At 53.3% G+C, this 22,964-nt stretch overlaps 3 protein-coding genes across 10 annotated transcripts; 2 read left to right on the top strand and 1 right to left on the bottom strand.

Annotated features, from left to right (window-relative positions):
• The first annotated feature begins 4,368 nt into the window (after window positions 1-4,368).
• NR2C2AP (nuclear receptor 2C2 associated protein) lies at window positions 4,369-6,406 on the top strand. The gene is made up of 5 exons (XM_040445024.1): window positions 4,369-4,682; window positions 4,850-4,940; window positions 5,184-5,289; window positions 5,366-5,433; window positions 5,699-6,406. The coding sequence occupies exons 1-5, from the start codon at window positions 4,645-4,647 to the stop codon at window positions 5,813-5,815; spliced, it is 420 nt and encodes a 139-aa protein (XP_040300958.1). The 5' UTR covers window positions 4,369-4,644; the 3' UTR covers window positions 5,816-6,406.
• On the bottom strand, window positions 5,880-12,541 carry RFXANK (regulatory factor X associated ankyrin containing protein). Of its 4 annotated transcripts, none has more exons than XR_005781472.1 (10): window positions 11,616-11,855; window positions 10,916-11,110; window positions 8,766-8,849; window positions 8,553-8,618; window positions 8,227-8,327; window positions 7,932-8,057; window positions 7,481-7,547; window positions 7,020-7,100; window positions 6,426-6,604; window positions 5,880-6,098 (listed from the first exon to the last, which is right to left on the bottom strand). XR_005781472.1 is itself a non-coding variant. In XM_040445017.1 (10 exons), the coding sequence occupies exons 3-10, from the start codon at window positions 11,100-11,102 to the stop codon at window positions 6,028-6,030; spliced, it is 783 nt and encodes a 260-aa protein (XP_040300951.1). In that variant the 5' UTR covers window positions 11,103-11,110; window positions 11,616-11,755; window positions 12,431-12,541; the 3' UTR covers window positions 5,880-6,027. The 4 variants fall into 4 exon arrangements, 3 of the variants coding, with proteins under 3 accessions (XP_040300951.1, XP_040300950.1, XP_040300952.1); XM_040445017.1 differs by lacking the exon at window positions 6,426-6,604 and adding an exon at window positions 12,431-12,541 and having other exon boundaries at window positions 11,616-11,755; XM_040445016.1 differs by lacking the exon at window positions 6,426-6,604 and having other exon boundaries at window positions 11,616-11,848.
• BORCS8 (BLOC-1 related complex subunit 8) lies at window positions 12,526-22,959 on the top strand. 5 transcript variants are annotated; one of them, XM_040445021.1, is made up of 7 exons: window positions 12,526-12,667; window positions 14,411-14,548; window positions 15,265-15,377; window positions 15,855-15,919; window positions 19,399-19,509; window positions 21,324-21,399; window positions 21,734-22,959. In XM_040445021.1, exons 1-6 carry the CDS (start codon window positions 12,631-12,633, stop codon window positions 21,355-21,357), a joined length of 498 nt encoding a protein of 165 aa, XP_040300955.1. In that variant the 5' UTR covers window positions 12,526-12,630; the 3' UTR covers window positions 21,358-21,399; window positions 21,734-22,959. The 5 variants fall into 5 exon arrangements, with proteins under 5 accessions (XP_040300955.1, XP_040300953.1, XP_040300954.1 ...); XM_040445019.1 differs by having other exon boundaries at window positions 21,730-22,959; XM_040445020.1 differs by having other exon boundaries at window positions 21,639-22,959.
• The last annotated feature ends 5 nt before the right edge of the window (window positions 22,960-22,964 follow it).

Genomic DNA, 22,964 nt, shown 5'->3' with positions numbered 1-22,964 from the left:
GGAAATAATGGAAACGAGTGGGGACAAAAGCTTAAAGAGATCAGCCCTTCCCCCACCTTCCTTCCCAGGGTTTTTGTCTCTCAGCTTAGGATGGGATGCACTGGGCAGTGATGGCTCTAGGGGCCAAAGTGACACACTGGGGGAGGGGGTACCTGGTGGTTCAGTCAGTTAAGCGTCTCACTCTTGATTTCGGCTCAGGTCATCATCTCATGGTTTGTGGGATCCAGCCCCACACTGGGCTCTGCACTGACAGCTTGGAACCTGCTTGGGATTCTCTCTGGCCTCTCTCTGCCCTTCCCCTACTCCTACACGGGCACATATACCCCCCCCCCCCAATCCATAAATAAACTTTAAAAAAAAGTGATACACTGGGGAGCTATGCTTACTGTTCAGTCCTCATCACAGAGGAAAGCTGGAGGTCAGGGATCACATTGACATGAGTGTCCACAGTTTACAGGCTGGGTGAGGGGGTGATTGTGGCAGCATTGGTTAGGGTGGGGGAGCCGGGGGTCCGGGGTCGCATTGTGTCATGTGTAAGGCATCCAGGCAGCTTTGTTTCCACACGTTCAGGGTTCAAACCTTCCACTCCTAACAGAGTGACTCTGGACCAGCCATTTTGTCTTTCTGTGCCTCAGTTTCCCTGACTAAAAAAGGAGGATAATTAAGACTCCCCATCTTACAGGGTTGCTGGGAGAATGAAACAGGAAGTAAACACGTAAGCTGCTATCATGCTGCTGCCCATTTTCCAGCTGGAGAAACTGAGGCTCAGAGGCACAGGACCACCTGCCTGAGGTTGTACAGTATAGGTACTGGTCAAGTGGGAGTCTAGGTTCATGGCCTCAGAGCCAAGCTGACCCCCACTCCCGACTGCCCCCACCTCTCTACACCCCCTCCTCTCCACCCCTAGGTCCCCCTGGCCAGCGCCAGGGCTGAGCTTAGAGGGGCTGGCCTGGGGCCCAGGGCGGTGGGGGAGGCAGGCTGTTGCTGGGGGCTTGAATGAGGCAACCTTGCCTGGGAATCTGCTGGGCTCAAAGAGCTATTTATAGGCCTGCACTGGGATTGGGTGAGCCACCCCCCGCCAGCCCTGAGTGCCTTCTCTGTGCCCCCCACACTGGGGCCCAGGCCAGGGGCTGAGAACCAAGTTGGGGGATGGAGCAAGGGAGGGGGCTAGTGGGCCAGAGCAGGAGCAGGGAGGCTGGACCCACCAGGAGAGCTGGATCTCAAGGGTGGACAGTGTCCCTCCAAAGTGCCTCTTAACATACTCAAGGTGACACACGGCCGTGACACATGCAACCGCATTCACGTGTGTCACACGATGACCCCAACAAACCACTAACCCACAGTCACGTCCCAGGCCCACAGTGAGCGCACAGGTGGTTTATATACAACCACATGAGACAAGGCCACACGTAAGTCACACAGACCACATACGACCTCATGTGGCTGCACACACGTCATGCCTCTTGCACAACCAAACCCGCAGCTGTGATTCAAACCGCACCTCTAGTCCCTTCACGGTCGAATACATGCCCTGCAGTACCTTAGCCTTCCTGGCAGTCACAAACAAGCCCACATGTGCCCCACATTGTTCACACTCAACCATGTTTACAGCTGTGGGCACATCTACAGGCAGCTAGCACCCAACTATGATCGCTAGGCACACGGGCACCAACACGGAGACATATAGTCCTCCTGGGTCCAACCTCACAACACAGCCACTCATGCTCACCATTCATCACTCCCCCTGTAGTGGCCCTGGGGGGGGGGTCCCCTGATGAGATCACCTCCAGGATGCCTGGCCACCGCCACCACCCCTGCTTCTACTGTCACCTCCACTTGCCCAGGCTCCCAGGTTTGCACTGTCCCAGGACTGACAAGTCCAGCTGGCATCCATCTACTCTGAGGTGGGCCTTGTTGAACCCAGGCAGACCCCGGCAGAAAAATCAGGCCTGGACCTGCCCCACTGGGGGCTGCGAGTCACGGAACTGTCACATCCACCCCCACATACTCTCCAGGCTGGAGCCTTGAGGCGATCATTACACTGATCCCCCAGAGGGAACCAAGGCTTGAAGCTATCTGAAGACCTTTCCCTGCCCTGCTCCAGCATAACAAACACATGAGAAGTGGGATCTGGTTTTTGCCATGGGTGGGGCTGCATCCCCACGGAGCGTCCCTGCTGACCCATACTTGCTGTGTGACTTCAGCAAATACCTGACTCTCTCTGAGCCTCTATTGCCTCTTTTGACAAGTGCAAAACTCAGCCCGTGGAGAGAACGCCAGAGTCAGATTGGGATTTGAATCCTTCTCTCCCTGGATGAACTTAGCCAAATGATTTTGCTTTTCTGTGCCTCAGTTTCCCTCAGTGAACCAGGGTTGCAGTTCCTGGCTCTTCCAGAGCTTCCTCTGCTCCATCCTCTGGGTGAGGGGGGGGGGGGGAGGGAGTGCCTGGTTTTTCCTCACTCAGGCAAATGAATGGACCACTTTTGGCTGCCCTGCTGGGAGCTTAGAGCTGCTAATTCCCTGGAGAAACAGGAGGCTCTTTCATGCCCAGGCGCCAGTGGGGTGAGGAGGCGGGAAGAGGGTATTGAGCTGGCCTCATACCAGTGGGCAAGGTGGCTCCATGCCAAGACCAGGAGTGGCGCTGGTGGGGGGGGGGGTGGCTAAGGCCATGAATATCCTCCCTGGGGGACATTGGGTATATATATCCTCAGCTATAAAATGGAAGTGACATGGACCAGCACAGCAAGTTCAACGAACCAGTGGATGAACAACCAGCAAAATGTGGTTTCAAGTCAATCACAAGGTGGGCTCTCAACAAAGGTCAGCCACTGTTGTTATGTGTCCCCCAAAGAGCCCACCAAATTCTCCAGCAGTCCTATAAACAGAATTCCCTCCATTTCACAGATGAAGGAATTGAGGCCCAGAAAGGTCAACGTGCTTGTCCAAGATCACATGGCCAGTAAGTGAGTGACCCAGCCAGGATTTAAACTGGATCTGGACCCTCCAGGGTCCATGCTTTTCCCACCTCCCTCTGGGGGTAAAGAGGTCTTTTCTGCCATCCGCAGTCCTGGCCCCAGCACTGAGACCAGCAGAGCCAGGTCTAGATGGCACCAGGCCATGACTGAATGCAGGAAGTCCTGGCAGGCAGGGGCTGATGGGGCAGCCCTTCCGGTGGTGTCCCAGTTTCCCAGCCAGCCCACCCCCACCCCCTTACTGGAGTGGGCTTGGGAAGATGCTAGCAGGATGCCAGGAGAACCATTCCCCTAGCCCTTGAAGAAAGGGGCTGGATTCTAGACCATTCAGCTAAAGCCAGGAACCTGCAGCCTTCTGCCAGTAGCTGTTTGTCTCAGAACCCTCCATTCATGCAGATGGGATGGTGTCTTGCCCTTTCTCAAACACCTTCAGGCTCAGCAGGGTTTTGCTCCACATATTTTATTCAGATTCATGGTCTTTCACCCAACCAGGCCTTTACTTACACTGTTTTCCCTGCCGGACAAATCTCCCCCCATTTTTCTTACCTTGATAAATTCCTGCCCACCCACTAAGGTACAGACACAAGATCCCCTATCCCAGGAAGCCCTTCCTCCAGGTAGAGCCTCTGGTCTCCCAGCCCTATGTCTGGCTCAGCCCTGACTGCATGGGTGTGTGTGTGTGTGTGTGTGTGTGTGTGTGTGTGTGTAGCTCTGTCTTACCAAAATTGAGGGCTCCTCAGGTATGGAGGAGGCTTCTCGCTGAGGCTTTTCACAGTCCCCAGCACCACCCAGCACAGGGCTGGGCAGCAGGGAGTGAATTCTTGGTTAGTGAATCAGTGAACCAAATCTTTAGCCTTTGTGCAGTCTGGTTTGGCCAACCCCCTCCTTCCCCCCAGTTCATCCTTCAAAACCCACTTCCCACGCCCCCTCCTCCATGAAGCCTGTCCCAGGCAGCATTTACTAGGAAGAAAGATTTGGAGGCTAAGCCTCTTTCTTGTGTTGCAGCTGGGGTACACGAGGCTGACGAAGACTCGCTCATCGTGGCCTCTTTCTCAACTCTTCCTTTGGTCCCTGGGAGGCAATGAAGCGCTCGGCAGCATTAGCAGTTACGGAATGGGTTTTGGCTGACTTCCCCAGGTAGGGAGATAATCGTTATAGGAAGTCTCTCAGACTTCCTATACCCTATACCCTGCTCTATACCCGCAGGCACCAGAAGACGGCGCCCCGCACACAACTTGGCAAACAATTCTTTCGGGTGCCTCCCTTCTTCCTCCAGCTCCAAAAGAAAACTCAGCACTGGATGAAGGCCCTTTAAGAGGCGGGCGCGGAGGGGCGGGGTTCGAATTGCCGCCTGCCCTGAGAGCATGGGAGGGGCAGGTCTGAGTCACAGTGCGCTTGCGCGGTGTCCTCGTGGTTCCGGGTCCTGCTCTGGTTCTCGGCGCTGTTCGCAGAGACTGAAGCTCGCAGTCCGAGCGACCCCCGGAAACCCACAGGAAACCTGTTTCCCTTACTTGAACCTGCTGTGAGAATCTAGCCGCGGGTCACTGCAGTTTCTTTGAAACCTTTGTAGACTCTGAGGCGTGGTCAAGGTGGAACGGCTGTGGCTGCTTTGGCGTCGGAATACGCACACCGGCTACACCGGCTGAGCCCTGAGAGGCTTTGTGGAGCCGAGATGACCCACTCTTTGGTTTGTCCAGAGACAGTGACCAGGTGAGACCCTGGGGACGGGCAGTGGCGGGCGTGGCCCTTGAGCCCGGGGTTAACCGAGCTGGGGGTGCCGGGGTAAGCTGGAGGCGAGGAGGGGGCGGGCCCACCGGTGGGCGGGACCTCGGCGCTGGGTTTAGCCAGTCTTTTCGCTCTTATTCTGGTGCCTCCAGGGTGAGTTCAGTGCTGAATCGCAACACTCGGCAGTTTGGAAAGAAGCATCTGTTCGATCAGAACGAGGAAACGTGCTGGAACTCGGACCAGGTGAGGCACCTCTCCCTGGACCCTCCACCCATCCTGTGAATCAGATTCAGGAGGCCGGGGTGCCTTGAGAACTAAGGAGCACTCCAGCTGGGCACAGTAGAGTTGGTCACGGAGGGAACGAGTGCCAGCCAGCTGCCCCTCGCACCACCTCTCCCCCCATCGACTGTGGGAATAAGACACACATAGCAAGCTCTGTCTGAGCCTGGACAGATTGTGAGCCTCAGTTTCCCTGTCTGTCTCCAGGGCCCCTCCCAGTGGGTGATACTAGAGTTTCCTCAGCGCATCCGTGTCTCCCAGCTGCAGATCCAGTTCCAGGGGGGTTTCTCCAGTCGCCGGGGTCACCTGGAAGGTACTGGAGGGCTCTGGAAGGTGGGGGTTTGGAGAGGGCACCCCAGCCTCACAACCTGCCCCTTTCTCTGTTGCAGGTTCCCAGGGGAATGAGGCTCTTAGCAAGATTGTGGACTTCTACCCTGAGGACAACAACTCACTTCAGATATCCTTCCTGGGCCTCTGGGGAGGAGCAGGGGTGGTGGTCTGTGCCTCTGAAAACCGTGGGCCCTGGTATGTGACCTTGAGCAAGTGGGCTCTGGACCTCCATTGTTCCATCTGTAAAATGAGCTGATGGTAACCGGTTCTGTGTGAGAGCCTCAGAAGGGCTCACAGTGTGGCCCGTCACCCAGCACACTGGTGGTGTCTAAGCTGGGGCTGCCAGATGGGAAATGATGAACTACCTATTTCCCTTGACTGCCTATGCTCACACCTTCCCTGTGCCAGTTGCCGAGGTGGACCGGCTGAAGGTGACATTTGAGGACGCCGCTGACTTTTTTGGCCGAATTGTCATCTACCACCTGCGCGTGCTGGGGGAGAGGGCGTGAGGCCACCGGGTACTAACTAACTCCTCCAGGAAGCCCTTGGGGAAGCACAGTGAAGTCCTTCAGGTTATGCACAGAAGGTTTATTGGTTCCTCTTGGGAAGGATCCCCTCCCACCGTCTGTCCAGGAGCTGCCTTTGAAGTCAGTTCTGGGTTCCCCCAGCTCTGCGTCAACTGTTTTGTTCCCTGAGTATCTGAGTCCCCAGCAGGCAGCCTTCACTCAGGATCTGCGGGCACCAGGTTGCTCTGGAAGAGTTTGAGGATGTGGTTCTCGATCACCTGTTGCACTGGAAACAGGAAAGGGAAAAGGTGGGCCATGAATCGAATGCAGGCTGCAGAGACAGAGGCCATTTGTACACCTCTTTTGGGGGATGAGCCGGGGTGTCCCAGCATGAGAACTACACCCGCCTCTCAGGGAACGAACGAACGGGGATCTCCAAGTCCTGAGACACAAACGGAGGACCTAATTCATAGGCGGGGAAATCCACACCCTTCCCAGAGTACAGCTGAGAAGACTGAGGCCCCCAGGCCAGGAAACTCAATTTTCCCTAAGTCTGTAAAAATGCATTTTTGGAGGCTTTTTAGAGTAAAAAAAAGAAAAAAAAAATCTTTACCAAACAAAATTCTCGACTGGTGACTTTTATGAAAGGATAAGAGGGGCTGTGAGGAATGGCTTCTGTCCCAAATGGAATAAAACTTGAAGGAAGGAGGAGAAATCTCCCAGGCTCTCAATCTCTCCATGACCCCAAGGGGTCAGTTCTATTAGGATCTCCCCATTTTGTGGATGGGGAAGCTGAAGGGGGAAGTGGGGGAACAAACTGGGGTCAGCCTATGGTCCCTACTTACGCCCACGTCCTGCCATGGAGAGGGCTGGCTTCAGTGACCCTCTGTGGCCCGGCCCCTCCTTCTTGGCATCCTTATCCTGCAAGGCCTCTGCAAGGATCCTACCCCCAGCCTGGTTCCTCCAGCCTGAATCCCATCCTTCCCTTTGGGCCTCCCAGTGCCTGTGTATATCTCATCATGAACCCAGTCACTGACACACGTCAGCCTCCTGCACACGCCCAGGTGAGTACACAGTGGCACTACGTGTTTGCTAATGTGAACACTCTCAACGCTAGCATGTGACAGCTGAGAGGGATGTCCTGTGCACCCCTCTGTGGTCACCTGCTTACGGCGCACTGTCACTGCCCTATGTGTCTCAGGCTGACCTTTCCGATATCCCAGGGCCACGGCAAGGTCCATTGGGGTATAGCCGGAGTCAGCCTCCGTGGTGAGATCGGCTCCTCGGGCTGCAGAGCAAAGCAGGTGTTACTGGAGAGGCAGCGGGGCTGGGAGCCCAGAATGGGGCATGGAGACTTGGGAGATCCAGTGATCCCTCACGGTATAGCCACAGGTCTGCTGGTTGCCCTTATAGGCTTGGATGAGAACCTGAGCTCTCTGAAGAATGTGGCCAATAGAATCCCCACCTCCAGGGTCCCTGAGGCATGAAGGGTGTGGTGTTCAATCCGGTGAGCCAGACCCCTGTACTATCCTACCATCTCCTGTCCCCAGATCAATCCTCTTGGGAAACTCAGGTAGTGACCGTTCATCCCAAGAGCTGTTCGAGCAGAGTTTGGACCCCTCCCTGGCCCTCAGGGTTCCTGTGGGGCCAGCTGCTACTCCCACTTACCCAACAAGGCTTCTACGCACTTCACGTGGTTCCCACGCACGGCGTACAGCAGTGGCGTCCCTCCATTCTGTCAAAGGCAGGGGCAAGGGCAACCGACATTCTGTCTTTTCCAAATTCTCACAACAGCCCCAGCCCTCCAATTTAATGTGGTTCTTCCTCCTGCTCAACACCTGGCCTCGTTCCCCCTTTGGGTCTTAGCTTAGATACCCCTTCTTCCAGGAAACCCTCCTCGACTTCCCTGGACTCTGGAGGCCGCTTTCCGGGCTCTTGCGGCTGCCTGTGTGTCTGCTGTTACAGTGCTATTCGCTACATTTCAGCTGTTTCTGTGTCGGCTGCCCTCCCCGCAAACTAGGAGCTCTGTAAGGCTCAGGGAAGGCTGTCTTGTGTTCTCAGCACCCACAGCAGGCCTGGTACCCTGCAAGGTGCCCAGGGCCAGTGGGCGGTGCCTCACCCAGTCGTAGATGTTGATGTCCACGTCACGCTCAAGTAGCAGCCCTACGATGTCTGTGTAGCCGCCCATGCTGGCCAGGGACAGGGCGCTTTCCCGTTCCTTGGCCAGGATGTGGGGGTCAGCACCCTGTGGTAGGGGGAATAGAGACAGTGGTGATGGGATGGGTGGGGGCATCCCCTGGAATCCTGGGGTACCCATGGCAGCCCCTTCTTATAGACATGGCACCAGCAGACTCAGACGAGACCCCAGCCCACCCTCAAGTTCCTGGGAAGCCCTCAGCTGGGCTGGGACGCACCCACTCAAGCAAGAAGCGGACAGTCTCGATTTCTCCAAAGGCGGAGGCCCAGATGAGGGGGGTGAAGCCATGCTCGTCCGGCTTGTTGATGAGGTTGTCGCCTGGTAGGAGGGGGGTGGTACCACTGGGATGCACCCCTGCCCACTCTCCCCAGTGCTGTGGGAGCAGGGACAGGGCGGGTGGCTGGGGTCGGACATGACGGGGAGCACACGGGTGGACACAGGCACATTTGTGGAGACTCAGGTCATTTCAATACCCACGTGCACACACCAGCACGTGTGGTCAGACACATTCGGACACACCACAGTACTCGTGTGGACACACACCTTTCCTCAGATGTTCCTTCAGCTGGCTCAGCTCCCCCTGGGCCGCGAGCTGGTGGATGGACAGGGCTAGGGGCCAGAGAGAGGCAGAGTCCTCACCTGTCCCATCCCTGCTCCATGCCTCAGTTTACCCCATCCAAAGTTGCTCCTCCCGGCCCCTGCTACCTACTAGCACCTGTTATCTCTCCCCGCCTTAGGGACTGGAGGCCCACTTACAGTCGAGGGTGGCTGGCAGGGCCGAAACCTCGTTCCCCCGCTGCCGGTTGGTGAGGGTTGTGGAGTGCTTCAGGGAGCTGCCTCCTAGAAGAGAGAGGAAGGGCCTCAGTTTGCTCCTAGTATGTCTCTGAGGCTTCAGACCAGACCCTCGGGATTTGGAGCTACCAAAGACAGTGCCTCACTCCACCATTCACTCACTCTGCCCTCCTGGATACCCGGGTGCACCTTTCTCCTCTACACCTGGTGATGTTCTGGGCAAACGATACATAGTCTCTGCCCTCAAGGGGTACACCGACAAGAGGGGGGAGTCAGACAGAAGGAGAGAACTAAGTATTCAGGAGAAATAAGAAGGAGGTAGAAGAGGGGCACCTGGGTGGCTCAGTTGGTTGAGCGACTGACTTTAGCTCAGGTCACGATCTCGCAGTTTGTGAGTTTGAGCCCTGCGTCGGGCTCTGTGCTGACAGCTCAGAGCCTGGAGCCTAATTCAGATTCTGTGTCTCCCCCTCTCTCTGCCCCTCCCCTGCTCACGCTCTGTGTCTCTCTGTCTCGCAATGATAAACAAATGTTAAAAAAAATTTAAGAAAATGGGGCGTCTGGGCGGCTCCGTCGGTTAAGCGTCCAACTTCAGCTCAGGTCATGATCTCACAGTCTGTGAGTTCGAGCCCCACGTCGGGCTCTGTGCTGACAGCTAAGAGCCTGGAGCCTGCTTCGGATTCTGTGTCTCTCTCTCTGCCCCTCCCCCGCTCACGCTCTGTCTCTCTCTGTCTCAAAAATAAATAAAAACATTAAAAAAATATATAAAAACAACTTAAGAAAAAAAAGAGTATCCTTAAAAGAAAAAGAAGGAGGTAGAAGAGAGTGGAAAGAGGGGAGGGCCAGGGGTGAGTCCATTTCAGACACGATGGTCAGGGAGGGCCACTCTGAGGAGGTGATACCAACTGAGAGCTTGGCCAGATGAAGAAACCAGCCCTGGGAAGAGGTAGAATGTTCCACACAGAGGGAACAGCAGGGACCAAGGCCCCAGGAGGGACTGAATTAGACGTGTTCAAGGACTCCAGTCAAAAGAAATCCTTGAGGGGCACCTGGGTAGCTCAGTTGGTCTATTTCAGCTCAAGTCATGATCTCATAGTTCGTGAGTTTGACTCCCACATCAGGCTCTGCGCTGAGAGTGCAGGGCCTGCTTGGGATTCTCTCTCTCCCTCAATCTGCCCCTCCCCTGCTCATGCTCTCTCTCTCTCTCTCAAAAAAAAAAAAAAAAAGAAAGAAATCCTTGGATCCTTAATAGGGTTAACAGAATCACCACCATCTGACCCAGCAATCCACTCCTAGGTATCTACCCCCAAAAGTTGAAATCAACTGTTCAGACAAACACCGGTACACAAATGTACCAGCAACACTAGTCACAATCGCCTAAAGAGGAAGAACCCAAGGGTCCATCGATGGATGAATGGATAAAAGAAATGTGGTCTGGAATGGGATATTATTGGGTCATAAAAAGGAATGAAGCACCAACACATGCTGCAAATGCAGACAAACCTCCAAACCATCATGCCGAGGGGCGCCTGGCTGGCTCAGTCAGAGGGGCATGCAACTCTTGTTCTCGGGGTCATGTGTTCAAGCCCCACATGGGGTGTAGAGATTACTTAATAATCAAACTTAATAAATCAAACTTAAAACAGTGAAAAAAACCCATCATGCTGAATGAAAGAAGGCAGACACAAAAGGCCGCATGTTGTAGGATTCATTTATATGAAATATCCAGAACAGGGAAATCCATAGAGACAGAAAGATTAGTGATTGACAGGGGCTAGGGGAGGAGGGATGGAGAATGATTCCTCATGGGGACTGGGTTTCCTTCTGGGGTGACGGAAATGCTCTGGAACAACAGAGAGAGTGGGGGTGGGGGGCTTAAGCACAATGTGAATGTACTTACCGCCACTGAATTGTATGCAAGTCTGGTTAAAATAGCAACTTTTATGCTATGGGGATCTAGCCATCATATATATACATATAAAGCAATTCCTCACTGGGTGGAGAGGGAAGACACATTCTGGGTAATGGAACATAAAGACAGAGGTCCTGTCTTGAGCCTGACATTCCATTGTCCTTGCATCCCAGAGGCAGGAGTCCAGGGGAAACATCCTACCTACCCTGCGGTGAGGAGGCACCAGCATCCGGTTCAGGATTCCCAGGCTCCAGAGTGCAGGGGAAGAGACTGAGCACCACAGTGTCTGAGCCATCGGGGGCCTCATCGCTGGGGTCCTCAGGGTCCCCAAATTCTGGGATGGGGAGCTGTTGGGTCAGACTGAGGTCCTCTGCCGGCTGGGTGGGCTCCATGGGGGAAGCTGGCAGAAGCGCCAAAAGATAACAGTTAATTATCAACAACTCCTATTAAGTAGGCACCAACAGCATACCCGGCCTTTCACGGTGAGGGTGGGTAAACTCAAGCTCAGCGGGAAGTTAAAACCACAGTCCAACTGCTTTTCAGGCTCATTCCTCCCCCGCTACCAGGGCACATACAACATGCTTTACTTAAAATGGGTTCAGCTATCTGGGTTCGAATCCCACCATTTATAAGCTGTGAGCACTTGGGCACATGACTTAACTTCTTTGAGCCTCAGTTTTCTCATTAATCAAATGGGGAAATGAGGTCTTAGCACCGTGCCTGTACATAGCAAAGCTAGGGGCCTGATAACGGGCAGAGCTTAATAAACGTTCCCTGTAGTTATTTTTTTCTTGCGTGGTGGCGGGGGGGGGGGGGGGCGTCCCCGGAATAAGTGACTGCTCAACAAACTGTGATCGGTCCCATCCCACCGGCCCCTCCCAAACAGATCCGAAAGGTCCACTCACCTCTAACGAGCCTCGTCTGTCACCCCACGCCGCAAGTCCGGGTCCCCCAAAACTTGGGGGCCCAATTCACAAACTTTTCTCCTTCAATTGATATAGGAGGGAGCAAGCTGGAACCTGGATCCTCAGCGCCCTGGTTTCTTCTGCCGGGACAGAGAGCAACTTGATACGCGACCGCTACCCCCACCTCAGAGCACCCCACTGCGCCTGCGCACCCTGCCTCCCCAAAAGTGCCGAAAGGCAAGAGCAGTAGAAGCTGCTACTGGCCCTTTAAGACTTGGGGGAGGGGCGTGGTTTCCGCTGGGGCCCAAGCAATGCTGTTGCGCCTGCGCGTTCTTGTCCAGGCAGCTCTGGAGGGAGCCCGGCAGGGTCTGAAGGGATGGGTGGAGCCTCAGAGGGCTCAGAGGATTTCATTGAGACAGTCTTGCGTCACTACCCCCGCAGCTCCACCCATAAGTTTTTCCTGAGGGAGACGCTAGGCTCCAGTTGCTCCAGGACGGGCGGGGCTCTCTCCTGTACGAAGGTGGTGGGCGGGGAAAAGTCGAGGTGTCGGGATTTAAAGGGGCAACACTACTGTCGCCCCCGTTTATAACAATGTCTTCTTTGCGGTCCTGGGGGCGTGTGAGCATGTGCAAGAATCTGATGGCAATAGGAGGGTACAAAGAGGCCGTTTATGAGGCCCGAAGTGGACAATGTTTGGAGCGTTTCCCTAATTCGTCTGCTCCCGGAAAAGAAAGTTCGTGAAGGGAGCGTGCCCTTGCCCCTTCCTGCTTGGGTGTCCCTCCTGGAGCTTCAGGGGGTCTCCGCCCCTTCCTCACCCGTCTACTGGTGTGCCTCCTTCCCCAGTCTCTCACTCAGGGTTCCTCTCCAGTCTAGGTACACGAAGTAGTGAGGAGGGCAGGCCAATTGGCACCGGAACTGGAGCACCAAGGCGTCTGGTTTCGTAGGGGAAGGTTTAAGAAGCCTTCCCCATAGCCGGACTTCCGCTTCCGGTCCTCGGAATCTGTACGCGGTCGTTATGGAGGAACCGGAGATGCAACTCAAGGGAAAGAAAGGTTGTGTTGAGCCCCGGGCTGGACAGAAGGGTGACTTGACAGAGTGCAGGAGGGGGCAAAGGCTTGGAGGGAGCATGCGGGGGAACTAATTGGACCACCATTGCATCCTGGTTCGGCCGCTGAGTAGTTTAAAAACCTTTAGAGTGTCTCCGTGCCTCGATTTTGTCATCTGTAAAATGGGAAGTATAATAGTCTCTCCCCGCCCCCATAGGTTTGTTGTGAGAATTCAATGACCTGCTATTTGTAATGCATTGAAAGAACGCCTGTGACGTGGCAATCGCTGTGCGTGTTACTTCCGTATATGGTTACGTGTTTGTTTAGGTTTACGTTAACATCGAATATTTGTAAGTCACATAGTTACAAATTACCAAACGCCACAGACTTGTTAAATCATAAAGGTTTTTGTTATGACACACGTTATTTCTAGTAATTATTTTTAAGTTTATTTTTGAGAAAGAGCGAGAACACAAGTGGGAGAGGGGCAGAGAGACGTACAGAGGATCCCAAGCAGGCTTCCCACTGTCAGCGCAGAGAGCCCCGTGCTGGGCTGAACTCACCAACTGTGAGGTCATGACCTGAGCGGAAATCAAGAGTTGGTTGCTTAACCGACTGAGTCACCCAGGCACCCCTCTAGTTAATTATTTAGAAGGCACAAGTATAGTTCATTCCATCTTTTTTTGCAGCAGCACTGAAGGGTAAGCTCTTATGCTCATTTTCCAAACCAGGAGGACTAAGAGGGATAAGAGTACACTCAGTTTGGAGGTGGCAGGATGGGCTCTACCCTACCGAGGGCGTTGCAGTGAGCTAGACATGCTGACACTAGCCAGACTCATGCACAGCCTCCCTTGACTCCCAGATGCACCAGAGTTCTCGGTCTTGTTAACTACACTCCACTGGGCACAGCATGGGGTCCATCTCTGTAGCAAACCTTGAGGTGGGTACTATTATTCCATTTTTTACAGCTAAGGAAACTGAGGCTCCCAGAAGCCCCTGCCCTCAAGAATCCAAGCTTTAACTTTTTTTGTTTTTTGTTTTTTTATAAAAATGTAATGTAATAAAGAATGAGAATTTATAAGAGAAATGAACGAGGTGCTGAGGTTGAGAATGAGATGGAAGTGACATCCGGTTAAGCGTGGTGATCAGGGAAGGCGTTGCCCAGGAGCTGAGACATGAGGGATAAAGAGAAGCCCATGGGGGGAGGAGAGGGTCAGTGGCAGAACAAGGTGTGCAGCAGTACAGCAGCTACTGATCACAGTATTTATGGGTATTTAAGTTAATTAAAATTAGGTAAAACTTAAAATTCTTATGGTGAGCACTGAGTAATGTGTAGAATTCTTGAATTACTATATTGTACACCTGAAACTAACATAACACTGTATGTTAACTCTATCGGAATTAAACTTTAAACAAAAAAATAAAACTCAATTTGTGAGTCGTATTTCACATTTCAGCCACATGCTCAGTAGCCAGCCGTATGTGCCTAGTGGCTACATTATTGGACACTATGGATTATAGAACCTTTCGGTCATCTCAGAAAGTTCTTTTGGACAGTACTGGGAGTGTCCAAGGAACAGCCAGGAGGCCACTGTGCCTTGGATGGTGAGGAAGGCAGGGAAGTTAACAGCAGGAAGAACATACAGGGGCTTATGGGCCATAGTAAGTTAGGTGGATTTTACGCTCTGGCTGATGGGAGCCATAAGAGGGTTTCAGATAAGGGAGGGACATATCTGATATGTTCATTAGGAGATCACTCCATCCGTTGTTTGGAGATTGGACTGTTGGCAGAGCGGAAGCAGGGAGACCAGGAAGGAGCTGAATCTGGCGTCCTGGAGAGAGGTGGCCATGCCTGGACCAGCGTGGGCAGTGTAGTGGTAAGAATAGGTGAGATTTAGACTTTGTCTTCAGGCAGAACCAGCAGGATCTGTCATGGATGGGAGGGTGTAGATGACTGACTGGCTGGGAATGTCATTTGTTGAAGCAGACCGTGGGGTAAGGATTTCTGTGTAATTAACTTACCAGGAGAACCTCACAAGGGAGATAGGGGAAGCTGAGCAAGGAGTGATCTCAGGGCAGATCCTCAGCCTGATGCTTCAGGAGAACTCAGAAGGATGATTTACACCTCCACGTTGTCCCAACACACAGCAGGAGATGTGGCCTTTAATACCCCTTGATGGTCAGTCATGGTTGAAGGCCACCCAGCGATCTAAGCTTCCAGGCATTTTCAGGTCCAGTAACTGGTAGGACCCTCGAAGAAGAGTCTCAGATTCATTCCTTGGGGTAAAGGGAATGTGAGAGGGTCCAAGTGGGCAGAAGCAGTGTCTACCGCAAGTGGGCTTGGGAGAGGAAAACCCATGAGTTCACTGGATGTGTTAACATCATGATGAGCGAAGCCTTTCTTGATTATCTCCTTCAACCCATCACTGGGACCACAGGTGACCCAGCTCCTGAGTGGACACTGGACACCCCTCGCTGCTCTGGCTGGACTCGCGGATTAAGCAGTCAAGAGTCTTATGCTTTGTCTCTTTGTGTCTCTGCCGCCCTTCCCTTGCTCTGCCACCCCCTACCCCGGCCCCCAACTTTTGATTTGCTCGGCCCAGTCACAGACAAGTTCACTGAGAGTGTCTATGTCCTGGCCAATGAGCCATCCGTGGCCCTGTACCGGCTGCAGGAGCACGTGCGCCGCTCTCTGCCTGAGCTGGCCCAGCATAAGGTGAGCCCCACTGACCCCTGGCACTGACCTCCCCCAGAGTCCTCACCTCATGATCTGGGGCCTGCTACATGGAACAGGGGCTGTTGGGGGAGGAGTCAAGGCTGGGACAGCAGCAAGGAGGCACGAGGTCACTGAGACAGGTTGAGGCCATGGGTGGACAGATTTGGGGGCAGATTTGGAAGAAGGGGGTGGCCGGATGTGCATTCGTTGTCACTTGTATGGCGAGAAGGAAGCATGAGGACCTGAGGGAACGATGTGCCAGGCCGAGGGAACAGCCGGTGCAAAGGCCCTGAGGCATGGTAGCCACGTGTTGGCGGAAAGCCCAGACCGGTGAGGGAGGGGATTTTCAGGAGGAAAGATCAGGATGGAGGGGGCTGGTCTCTGTGGCCATGGTGATGGGTAATCAGGTGCTCCATCCCAGGAACTGAGAGGGTGGAGGTAGCAGCCCTCCTGCTAACAGCTTCCTGTCTCCCACAGGCTGACATGCAGCGATGGGAGGAGCAGAGCCAGGGAGCCATTTACACAGTGGAGTATGCCTGCAGGTGAGCCCTGTAGCCTCCCCACTGCTGGGGTTGTCCCCGTATGCCCCAGGGTCACCTCTTGGACATTCCGGGGCATCTCAGCCAGCTCTCCAGTGAACCTTCTCCTGCCAGACGCATCTGAGTTGAGGCACGTGGATCTCGACTTACTTGGCCACACAGCAGGTTCCAATCCAGGCCTGTGCTTCTCACCATTTGCCCATCCCCCACGTGCCTCAGGCAGGCTTCTTCCCGAGTGGAGCCCCTCCCCGTGTGGTGTGTCGTAGGAAGGGGTGGAAAGGCTTAGGGGAGATGCCATCTGGGAAGGGAGCCAGTGCCTCAAGGGACTTTTCCTTCCCACATCCAGGACCACAGACTGGCCAGTGGGGTGGACGGCAGCTGAGAGGAGGGCCACAGCACAAATACAGCTGATTATTTTTACATTTTTATTTCTTTCCAGTTTTTTTTTTCAGTGTATAACAGACACGTAAAACTTGCCACCTTAACTATTTTTAAGTATACGGCTCAGTGGTATTAAATACATTCACGTGCAGCCATCCCCACCCTCCATTGCCAGCATTTTTTTCATCTTGCAAATCTGAAACTTTCCCCGTCAGACACTAACCCCCCCCCTCCCTTTCTCCTGACCCCTGGCACCCACCATTCTGTGTCCTGTGTATGAATCTGGGGACCTCACATAAATGGAGTCGGACAGTATTTGTCTTTTCTGTCCATCTCTTTTCACTCAACATGCTGTCCTCCAGGTCTTCCCATGCTGTAGCCTGTGTTGGATTATCCCTCCTTTTTAAGGTTGAGTAGGATTCCATTGCGTAGACCCACCTCAGTTTATCCATCTGTCGACGAACGTTTCGGTTGCTTCCACGTTTTAGCTACTGTGGATAATGCTGCTGTGAATGTGAGGGTACCATTTAATTATTATTATTATTATTATTTTGTGTTTAGCTTTTTCTAAGTCTTCAGATTCCACCCCCTCCCCTCCCCCCCACCTCCCAGTCCCAAGGGAAAGATGTGTGTCAGAGTAAAAAGTAGTAGCCAGTGTTTCTTTTCATCATCACACCTTTCCTGGCCTTGCCTCCCCCTCTTCAGTTGGTTCCCCTGACTATACTTAACGTCCTGGCTTGTTCCATTTGCCTCGCGAGTTTGGCAATGTTATTTAGAAGTGCCGTTTGCCCTTTGCGTGGACTAAGTCATTTTCATGGAGGCTGGACACACCCCAGCAGTACAAGCTGTGGAACCACGGGGTTTGCTTGCCTGTTTCTGTTGTGCGAACGAAGGTTCTTTGGCAGGAGGTCCTGCTGCTGAGGGTACTGAGCTGAGTGCTCTACCATCAGCCGCCTTGGCCCCTCCACTGGGACAGAAGGCATTCCAGACGGATGGCATTTTCTTGAGGATGGTGGCCTCAGACACCCTCATTAGCTCAAGAAAGAGTAGAAAAGAAATAGGAGTTTCTCTCTCACGTCTGCCGAACAGCTCCTGCGCGGCTGTGGGCTCACCAGCAAGGCCCAGGTCAAAGGAAGAACATGTCAGAGTCTGTACTTTGTCCCGGTTCCTCTAGCTGCCCCATTCAGTGAAGGAGTCCGGGCTATGGGTGACACTTAAATTTTAATGCATTAAAATGAAATAAAAGATTCAGCTCCTCTGTCTCACTAGCGATATTTCAAGGGCTTAGCAGCCATGTCAGCGGATAAAGAATGTGTCCGTCATGTTCCAGAAAGTTCCACCGGGCCATGCTGAGGTAAGCATGAGGCCAGTGTATTCTGAGCTCTGAGCACTTCTCGCTAGGGAGATGTGAATTTCTCTATGCTAAGGGACCATGTTTCCTTTATGGACATGAAAGAGCCCTTTTGGTTGTTGACAATGCTTTATGTAGTTGATGCAGAATTTATAGATACTAAATTGGATAAACTATTCAAGAGGGAACTTATAAAAGCAAGCTTTTTTCCCCCTATAGTTTATTTATTTTTCATAGTTTACATCCAAGTTAGTTAGCACACTGTGCAACAATGATTTCAAGAGGAGATTCCTTAAGCCCTTTACCCATTTAGCCCATCCCCCCTGCCACAACCCCTCCAGCAACCCTCTGTTTGTTCTCCATATTTAAGAGTCTCTTCTGTTTGTCCCCCTTCTGTTGTCCCCCTCCCTGTTTTTATATTCTTTTTGCTTCCCTCCCCTTATAGTCATCTGTTTAGTATCTTAAATTCCTCATATGAGTGAAGTCATATGATATTTGTCTTTCTCTGACTAATTTCACTTATCATAATACCCTCCGGTTCCATCCACGTAGTTGCAAATGGCAAGAATTCATTCTCTTTGACTGCCGAGTAATACTCCATTGTATATACATACCACATCTTCTTTATCCGTTCATCCATCGATGGACATTTGGGCTCTTCCCATACTTTGGCTATTGTTGATGGTGCTGCTATAAACATGGGGGTGCATGTGTCCCTTCGAAACAGCACACCTGTGTCCCTTGGATAAATACCTACTAGGGCAATTGCTGGGTCGTAGGGTAGTTCTATTGTTAATTTTTTGCGGAACCTCCATACTGTTTTCCAGAGTGGCTGCACCAGTTTGCATTCCCATAAAAACAAGCTTTTCATCCAGGTGGGCAAACCCTAGAAAAGCTGACTGCATTTTGGTAGTGCTAAAACGAACAAGCTAACAGAGCAGGTGATAGCCCCCAATCCCCGCTTTGATCTCATGGCCGTTTTCCAGCAGGTCCCTGACTGATAATAAATAGGAGTGAGTTTTTTGTCTTTAATAGAACCGCTTTAAAATGACACTTTTATTTCTACTGCAGATGCTATGCAGGTGAGTTGCTGGCATTAGCAGGGCCCTGGGTGGCCTGGTGAATATTTTACTGTTGTGCTGTTGGAAGGGGCATTTTCATTAGATGTTTGTTAGTCTGGCACCAACACCAGAGGCTAGCACAGCTTGGCAGTGGTGTCCCCTTAATTAGTAGTGAGTTATTCTGGTTCTCTCTAAGCTCACCTCCAGAGCTCTTCACAGTTGAGTTCATAAGCTTCCTTCAGAGGCAGGAATAGGTTATCTAAAAGGCCATTTTTACACATTTATCGCTTCTTCAAAACATTAGGTGGTCTAGCAGCAGGATGTAAAAGTTGCACCCGGGGCGCCTGGCTGGCTCATTCGGAAGAGCCTGTGACTCGCTCTCGATCTTGGGGTCGTGAGTTCAAGCCCCACGTCAGGTGTAGAGATTACTTAAATGAATAAATAAAAACTTTCAAAAAAATAGCTGCTTCTGGCCATCATGCGCTCTGTCGCATAGATGTCATCGAGGTGTGGCAGGGAAATCAAAACTTTAAACCCCGGATAAGCCCACAGAATCCCTGGGGTGCCTGTTGAGCACTGAGCCCGTGCAGGCGCCGCCACCAACCTTTGGTTGGGAGGCTACATGGGCAGGCGCAGGGAGGGGAGGGTAAGGCGGGGTGGCACCGACTGGGTCCATCCTCCCATTTCAGTGCTGTGAAGAACCTTGTTGACAGCAGCGTCTACTTCCGCAGCGTGGAGGGTCTTCTGAAACAGGCCATCAGCATCCGGGACCACATGAATGCTGCCGCCCAGAGCCACAGGTAGCTCCGGGACCACCCGCTCCTCGCTGTAAGGACCTTTGCTTCTCAGCCAGGAACTGCTGTTTCTCACTCCTTAGACAGCTCCCTTTCCTCATCTCATGGTTCCTGGTGGCTTCCTCTCGTCCTTTGGCGTCTGTAACGGGAGAGTACAGCCACCCAGCACCCAGGTCCTGAGTTCTGCTGTGTGCCCGGCCCTGGGCTGGGCACCGGGGATGCAGCGGTGGCCAATATGCATGTACTCGTGGTCTCACGGGGAGGCATACGGCAACCAGGTAAACATGGAACAGACGAGCATTTCAGATGTGCAAAGGAAGAAAAGGGAGGTGGGAGCCTCTCTGGGGAGGTGGGAGCAGAGGCCTGAGCACCATGCAGATGGGAGGTAGCCCGGGGAGGGGGTTCCAGGTTGGACAGTGGTGAGGACAGAGGCCCTGGGGATGGTGATCTGGGTGTGTTGGAGGAACATCTAGGAGGCGAGTGTGGCTGGAGTGGGTGAGCAAGAGGGAGACAGAGCCCGCGAGGCTTGCAGGGGAGGTTGCCCGGAGCTGAAGGAGGCTTCAAGCCAAGGACCAGATGGCCTAAAAATGAAAAGCACTTACAGTCCTCGCACCCTGGGGAGAGAGTTTTTGTCATGCTGTCATTATAACTTAATAAACATGCACTTGGGCACATGTGCACGTGCTGTAAGCTGTAACTCTGCTTTGATACATGTCCGGCTCCTGCAGTCTGGGACTGGGTCTGGCATGCCTGTCCCCCACCAGACATTTAGAAAGAAAAAAAAAAAAAAAAATCGGTGTTACTGTTCTGACAACTGAGACGCAGGAATTGTCAAAAACAAAAAAGCCTGGTGAATGTGTAAGAATGGACGTGCAGCCATCTTCTCACAGACGGTAGCACGACATGGGTTGATCTGGGCTCTTTTGCTTTAAAGAACTGTCTGCCTTGGGCTGCCCTGCTGTAGGTTGGTGCAAGCCATTGGGGCCAGAGCTTGCTGTGTAGTGTGCACAGCGCCCCCTGCACGGTAGGGCCTCAAAAAGCCATAGCTGTTACCTTTTTTTTTTTTTTTTAAGTGTATTTATTTATTTTGACAGAGGCAGAGAGAGGGAGAGAGAGAATCCCAAACAGGCTCCTCTCGGTGTGGAGCCTGACGTGGGGCTTGATCCCATGACCGCAAGATGATGACCTGAGTTGATATCAAGAGTCGAATGCTTAAACGACTGAGCCGCCCAGGCTCCCCCATACCTTATTGATTGATTGATTGATTGATTGATTATTTAAGTTTTTTTTTTTAATGTTTATTTTTGAGAGAGGGAGACAGCGTGAGCTGGGGAAGGGCAGAGAGAGAGGGAGACACAGACTCGGAAGCAGCCTCCAGGCTCCGAGCTATCAGCACAGAGCCTGAGGTGGGGCTCGAACCCACGAACTGTGAGATCATGACCTGAGCTGAAGTGGGACGCTTAACCCACTGAGCCACCCAGGCGCCCCCCCCAATACCTTTTATTTTTAATTCATGGTTTCCCAAGTGCTTTAGATGCCTTGCTTGTGCCTGCTTCTGAAAGATGCTTCTAGCAGCTTAAAGTGCTGCTTAACACTTCTCTTGGCAAGCCCTGCGGGTTTGAAGTGCCCAGTCCTGCATGAGTCCCAACCACGACCTCTGAAGTGGGTGGCTGGTCCCATGTTTACAGAGGATGCCCTGAAGGCTGAGGCCAGGGGTCTTAGGGGACTGGAAGGTAACCCAAACCCATCTCCAGCCTAACTGAGCATGCCCCATGGCCTCTGACATTGGCCTCAAGGACGCTGCCCGTGTTTTGTTCCAGCCCTGACGAACCACCCCTGCCCTCCTCAGCTTGATCCCGGAAGAGACTTGGAGGTGCTTTGGCCCCTCTGGCTCAGGTCAGTGTCAAGTGGGGACGTGAACCTCTGTACTCCATGCTCTGAACTAACCCACCCTCTCGGTGTCCAAGAAGGGACCTGCTCGTCTAACCTCTTGGGCTTTCTCCCTGGGCTTGTAGGATACTTTCATCAGTGGGAGGCTTCGGGGTGGTAGGGATCTTCAGGCCTCTGCTACGCAGGACGTTGTCAGCCCTCGTCTCCCTCGTGCTCTCTGTGCCAACTCCCTGCCCCTTCTCCAGGCCGCAGGCCCTGTCTCAATCCCGTGTTCCCCCTGCCAAGACAGAAAGGGGAGCCCACATTTGGTTGTTTTACTCACACGCGTTCTCTCAGGCAGAGCCCAGAATGATGGCTACCCACCCAGCTCAGGAATCTTTGCTGCACTGCTGGCCAGCTGTGTGACCCTGAGAAAGTCCCTCCCCTCTCTGGTCTCTGCTTTTCCCTTCCGTCAGAGTGGTTCAGCAGGCAGCAGAGGGTGCTGCTGCATAGTGATGTGTGTTGTAGCAATCAGCGACTGCTGCATGACAAACTATCCCCAAACTTAGTGGTTGACAACCCTAGTCATTTGGCTGCTTACAGTCCTGCGATTTGGGCTGGGCTCAGCTGGGCAGTTTTTCTGGACTTAACAACTGTCTGGCACTCATCAGAATTCAAAGGGGCTCATAGTCAGAGGTGGCCTCACTCACACATCTGGATCTGGACCCGTGCCGTCAGCAGCAGGGGATCCGTTCCCCTCCGCGTGGCCTCCCCAGCAGGCCGACCTAGGCTTCTCCTGGTGACCGGGTGCCCAGAGGGCAGCCCCCGTGTGCCTGTGCCCATCCGACCTCTTCTTGCTTCACGCTGCCGATGCTCCATTGGTCGAGGCCAGCCACGTGGCCAGGCCAAGAACTTGATGGGAGAGGACTGCAGGAAGGCCTCAATACCGGGAGGTGTGATCGACTGTGTGAGGAGAGCATGGTACCAAGAAAGGCCTGGCACGTTGTTACTCGGCGCCCATGTAGGGCAGACCCCGGCAGATCGGCGGCATCTGAGGGACTTCCTGAGCTCTGGCTGTTGTAGTTCTCAAAGCCCCGCCCATTTGCCAGGCATTACGATGGCGCTCTGTGCCACAGAGGCCCTCTCAGAGGGCTTGGGAGGCATGAGTGGGATGGGGCCTCCACAGCCCCCCCGAGCCACAGCCTCCAGAGACAAGAGGCAGCAGAATTCATGTGTATGCAGTTGAAGTACTTTTTGAGCACCTGCTGTGTGCCAGGCTTAGCTCTCCGGCTGGGGGTAGTGAGGAATCCCGCTGGCTGTGGGATTGCCTAGGGAGCATCTGGGAGGACTTGGGTCAGGAGGGGCTACCAAGAGGGTCAGCAACTCACCCCAATGGCCCACGCAGTGTTGCCCACCAGCCCTGGGCCTACACCCCACCATCTCTCCACTCCCTTCTCCTTGCCCTCATCACTCCCACCATCCAGCCTCAAGGACACCGCCCTGCTGCCCTCCCCACACCCTGTTGTCATCTGCTGTCCCTCTGCTGCTGCGCCCCCTTGGAATAAAATTCTCTGTGGCTTCTCCTGATCCCG

The sequence above is a fragment of the Herpailurus yagouaroundi genome, unplaced genomic scaffold (assembly GCF_014898765.1).
Source record: "Herpailurus yagouaroundi ecotype Mexico unplaced genomic scaffold, PumYag 193, whole genome shotgun sequence".
Classification (NCBI taxonomy): domain Eukaryota; kingdom Metazoa; phylum Chordata; class Mammalia; order Carnivora; family Felidae; genus Herpailurus; species Herpailurus yagouaroundi.
Note: the sequence above shows the minus strand (reverse complement) of the source record. Positions and strands in the feature narration are given on the sequence as shown.

Coding starts and splice junctions, on each gene's coding strand:
- RFXANK (XM_040445017.1), bottom strand. CDS start 11,102: ATGGAGCCCACCCAGCCGGCAGAGGACCTCAGTCTGACCCAACAGCTC. Junction 8,619..8,765: donor CCTGCCAGCCACCCTCGACT/GTAAGTGGGCCT, acceptor TCTGGCCCCTAG/CCCTGTCCATCCACCAGCTC. Junction 6,099..7,019: donor GGCCCTGGGATATCGGAAAG/GTCAGCCTGAGA, acceptor TCCTGTTTCCAG/TGCAACAGGTGATCGAGAAC.
- NR2C2AP (XM_040445024.1), top strand. CDS start 4,645: ATGACCCACTCTTTGGTTTGTCCAGAGACAGTGACCAG. Junction 5,290..5,365: donor TCGCCGGGGTCACCTGGAAG/GTACTGGAGGGC, acceptor TCTCTGTTGCAG/GTTCCCAGGGGAATGAGGCT. Junction 5,434..5,698: donor AGGACAACAACTCACTTCAG/ATATCCTTCCTG, acceptor GCCTATGCTCAC/ACCTTCCCTGTGCCAGTTGC.
- BORCS8 (XM_040445021.1), top strand. CDS start 12,631: ATGGAGGAACCGGAGATGCAACTCAAGGGAAAGAAAG. Junction 15,378..15,854: donor CTGAGCTGGCCCAGCATAAG/GTGAGCCCCACT, acceptor TGTCTCCCACAG/GCTGACATGCAGCGATGGGA. Junction 19,510..21,323: donor GCTGCCGCCCAGAGCCACAG/GTAGCTCCGGGA, acceptor GTTTTGTTCCAG/CCCTGACGAACCACCCCTGC.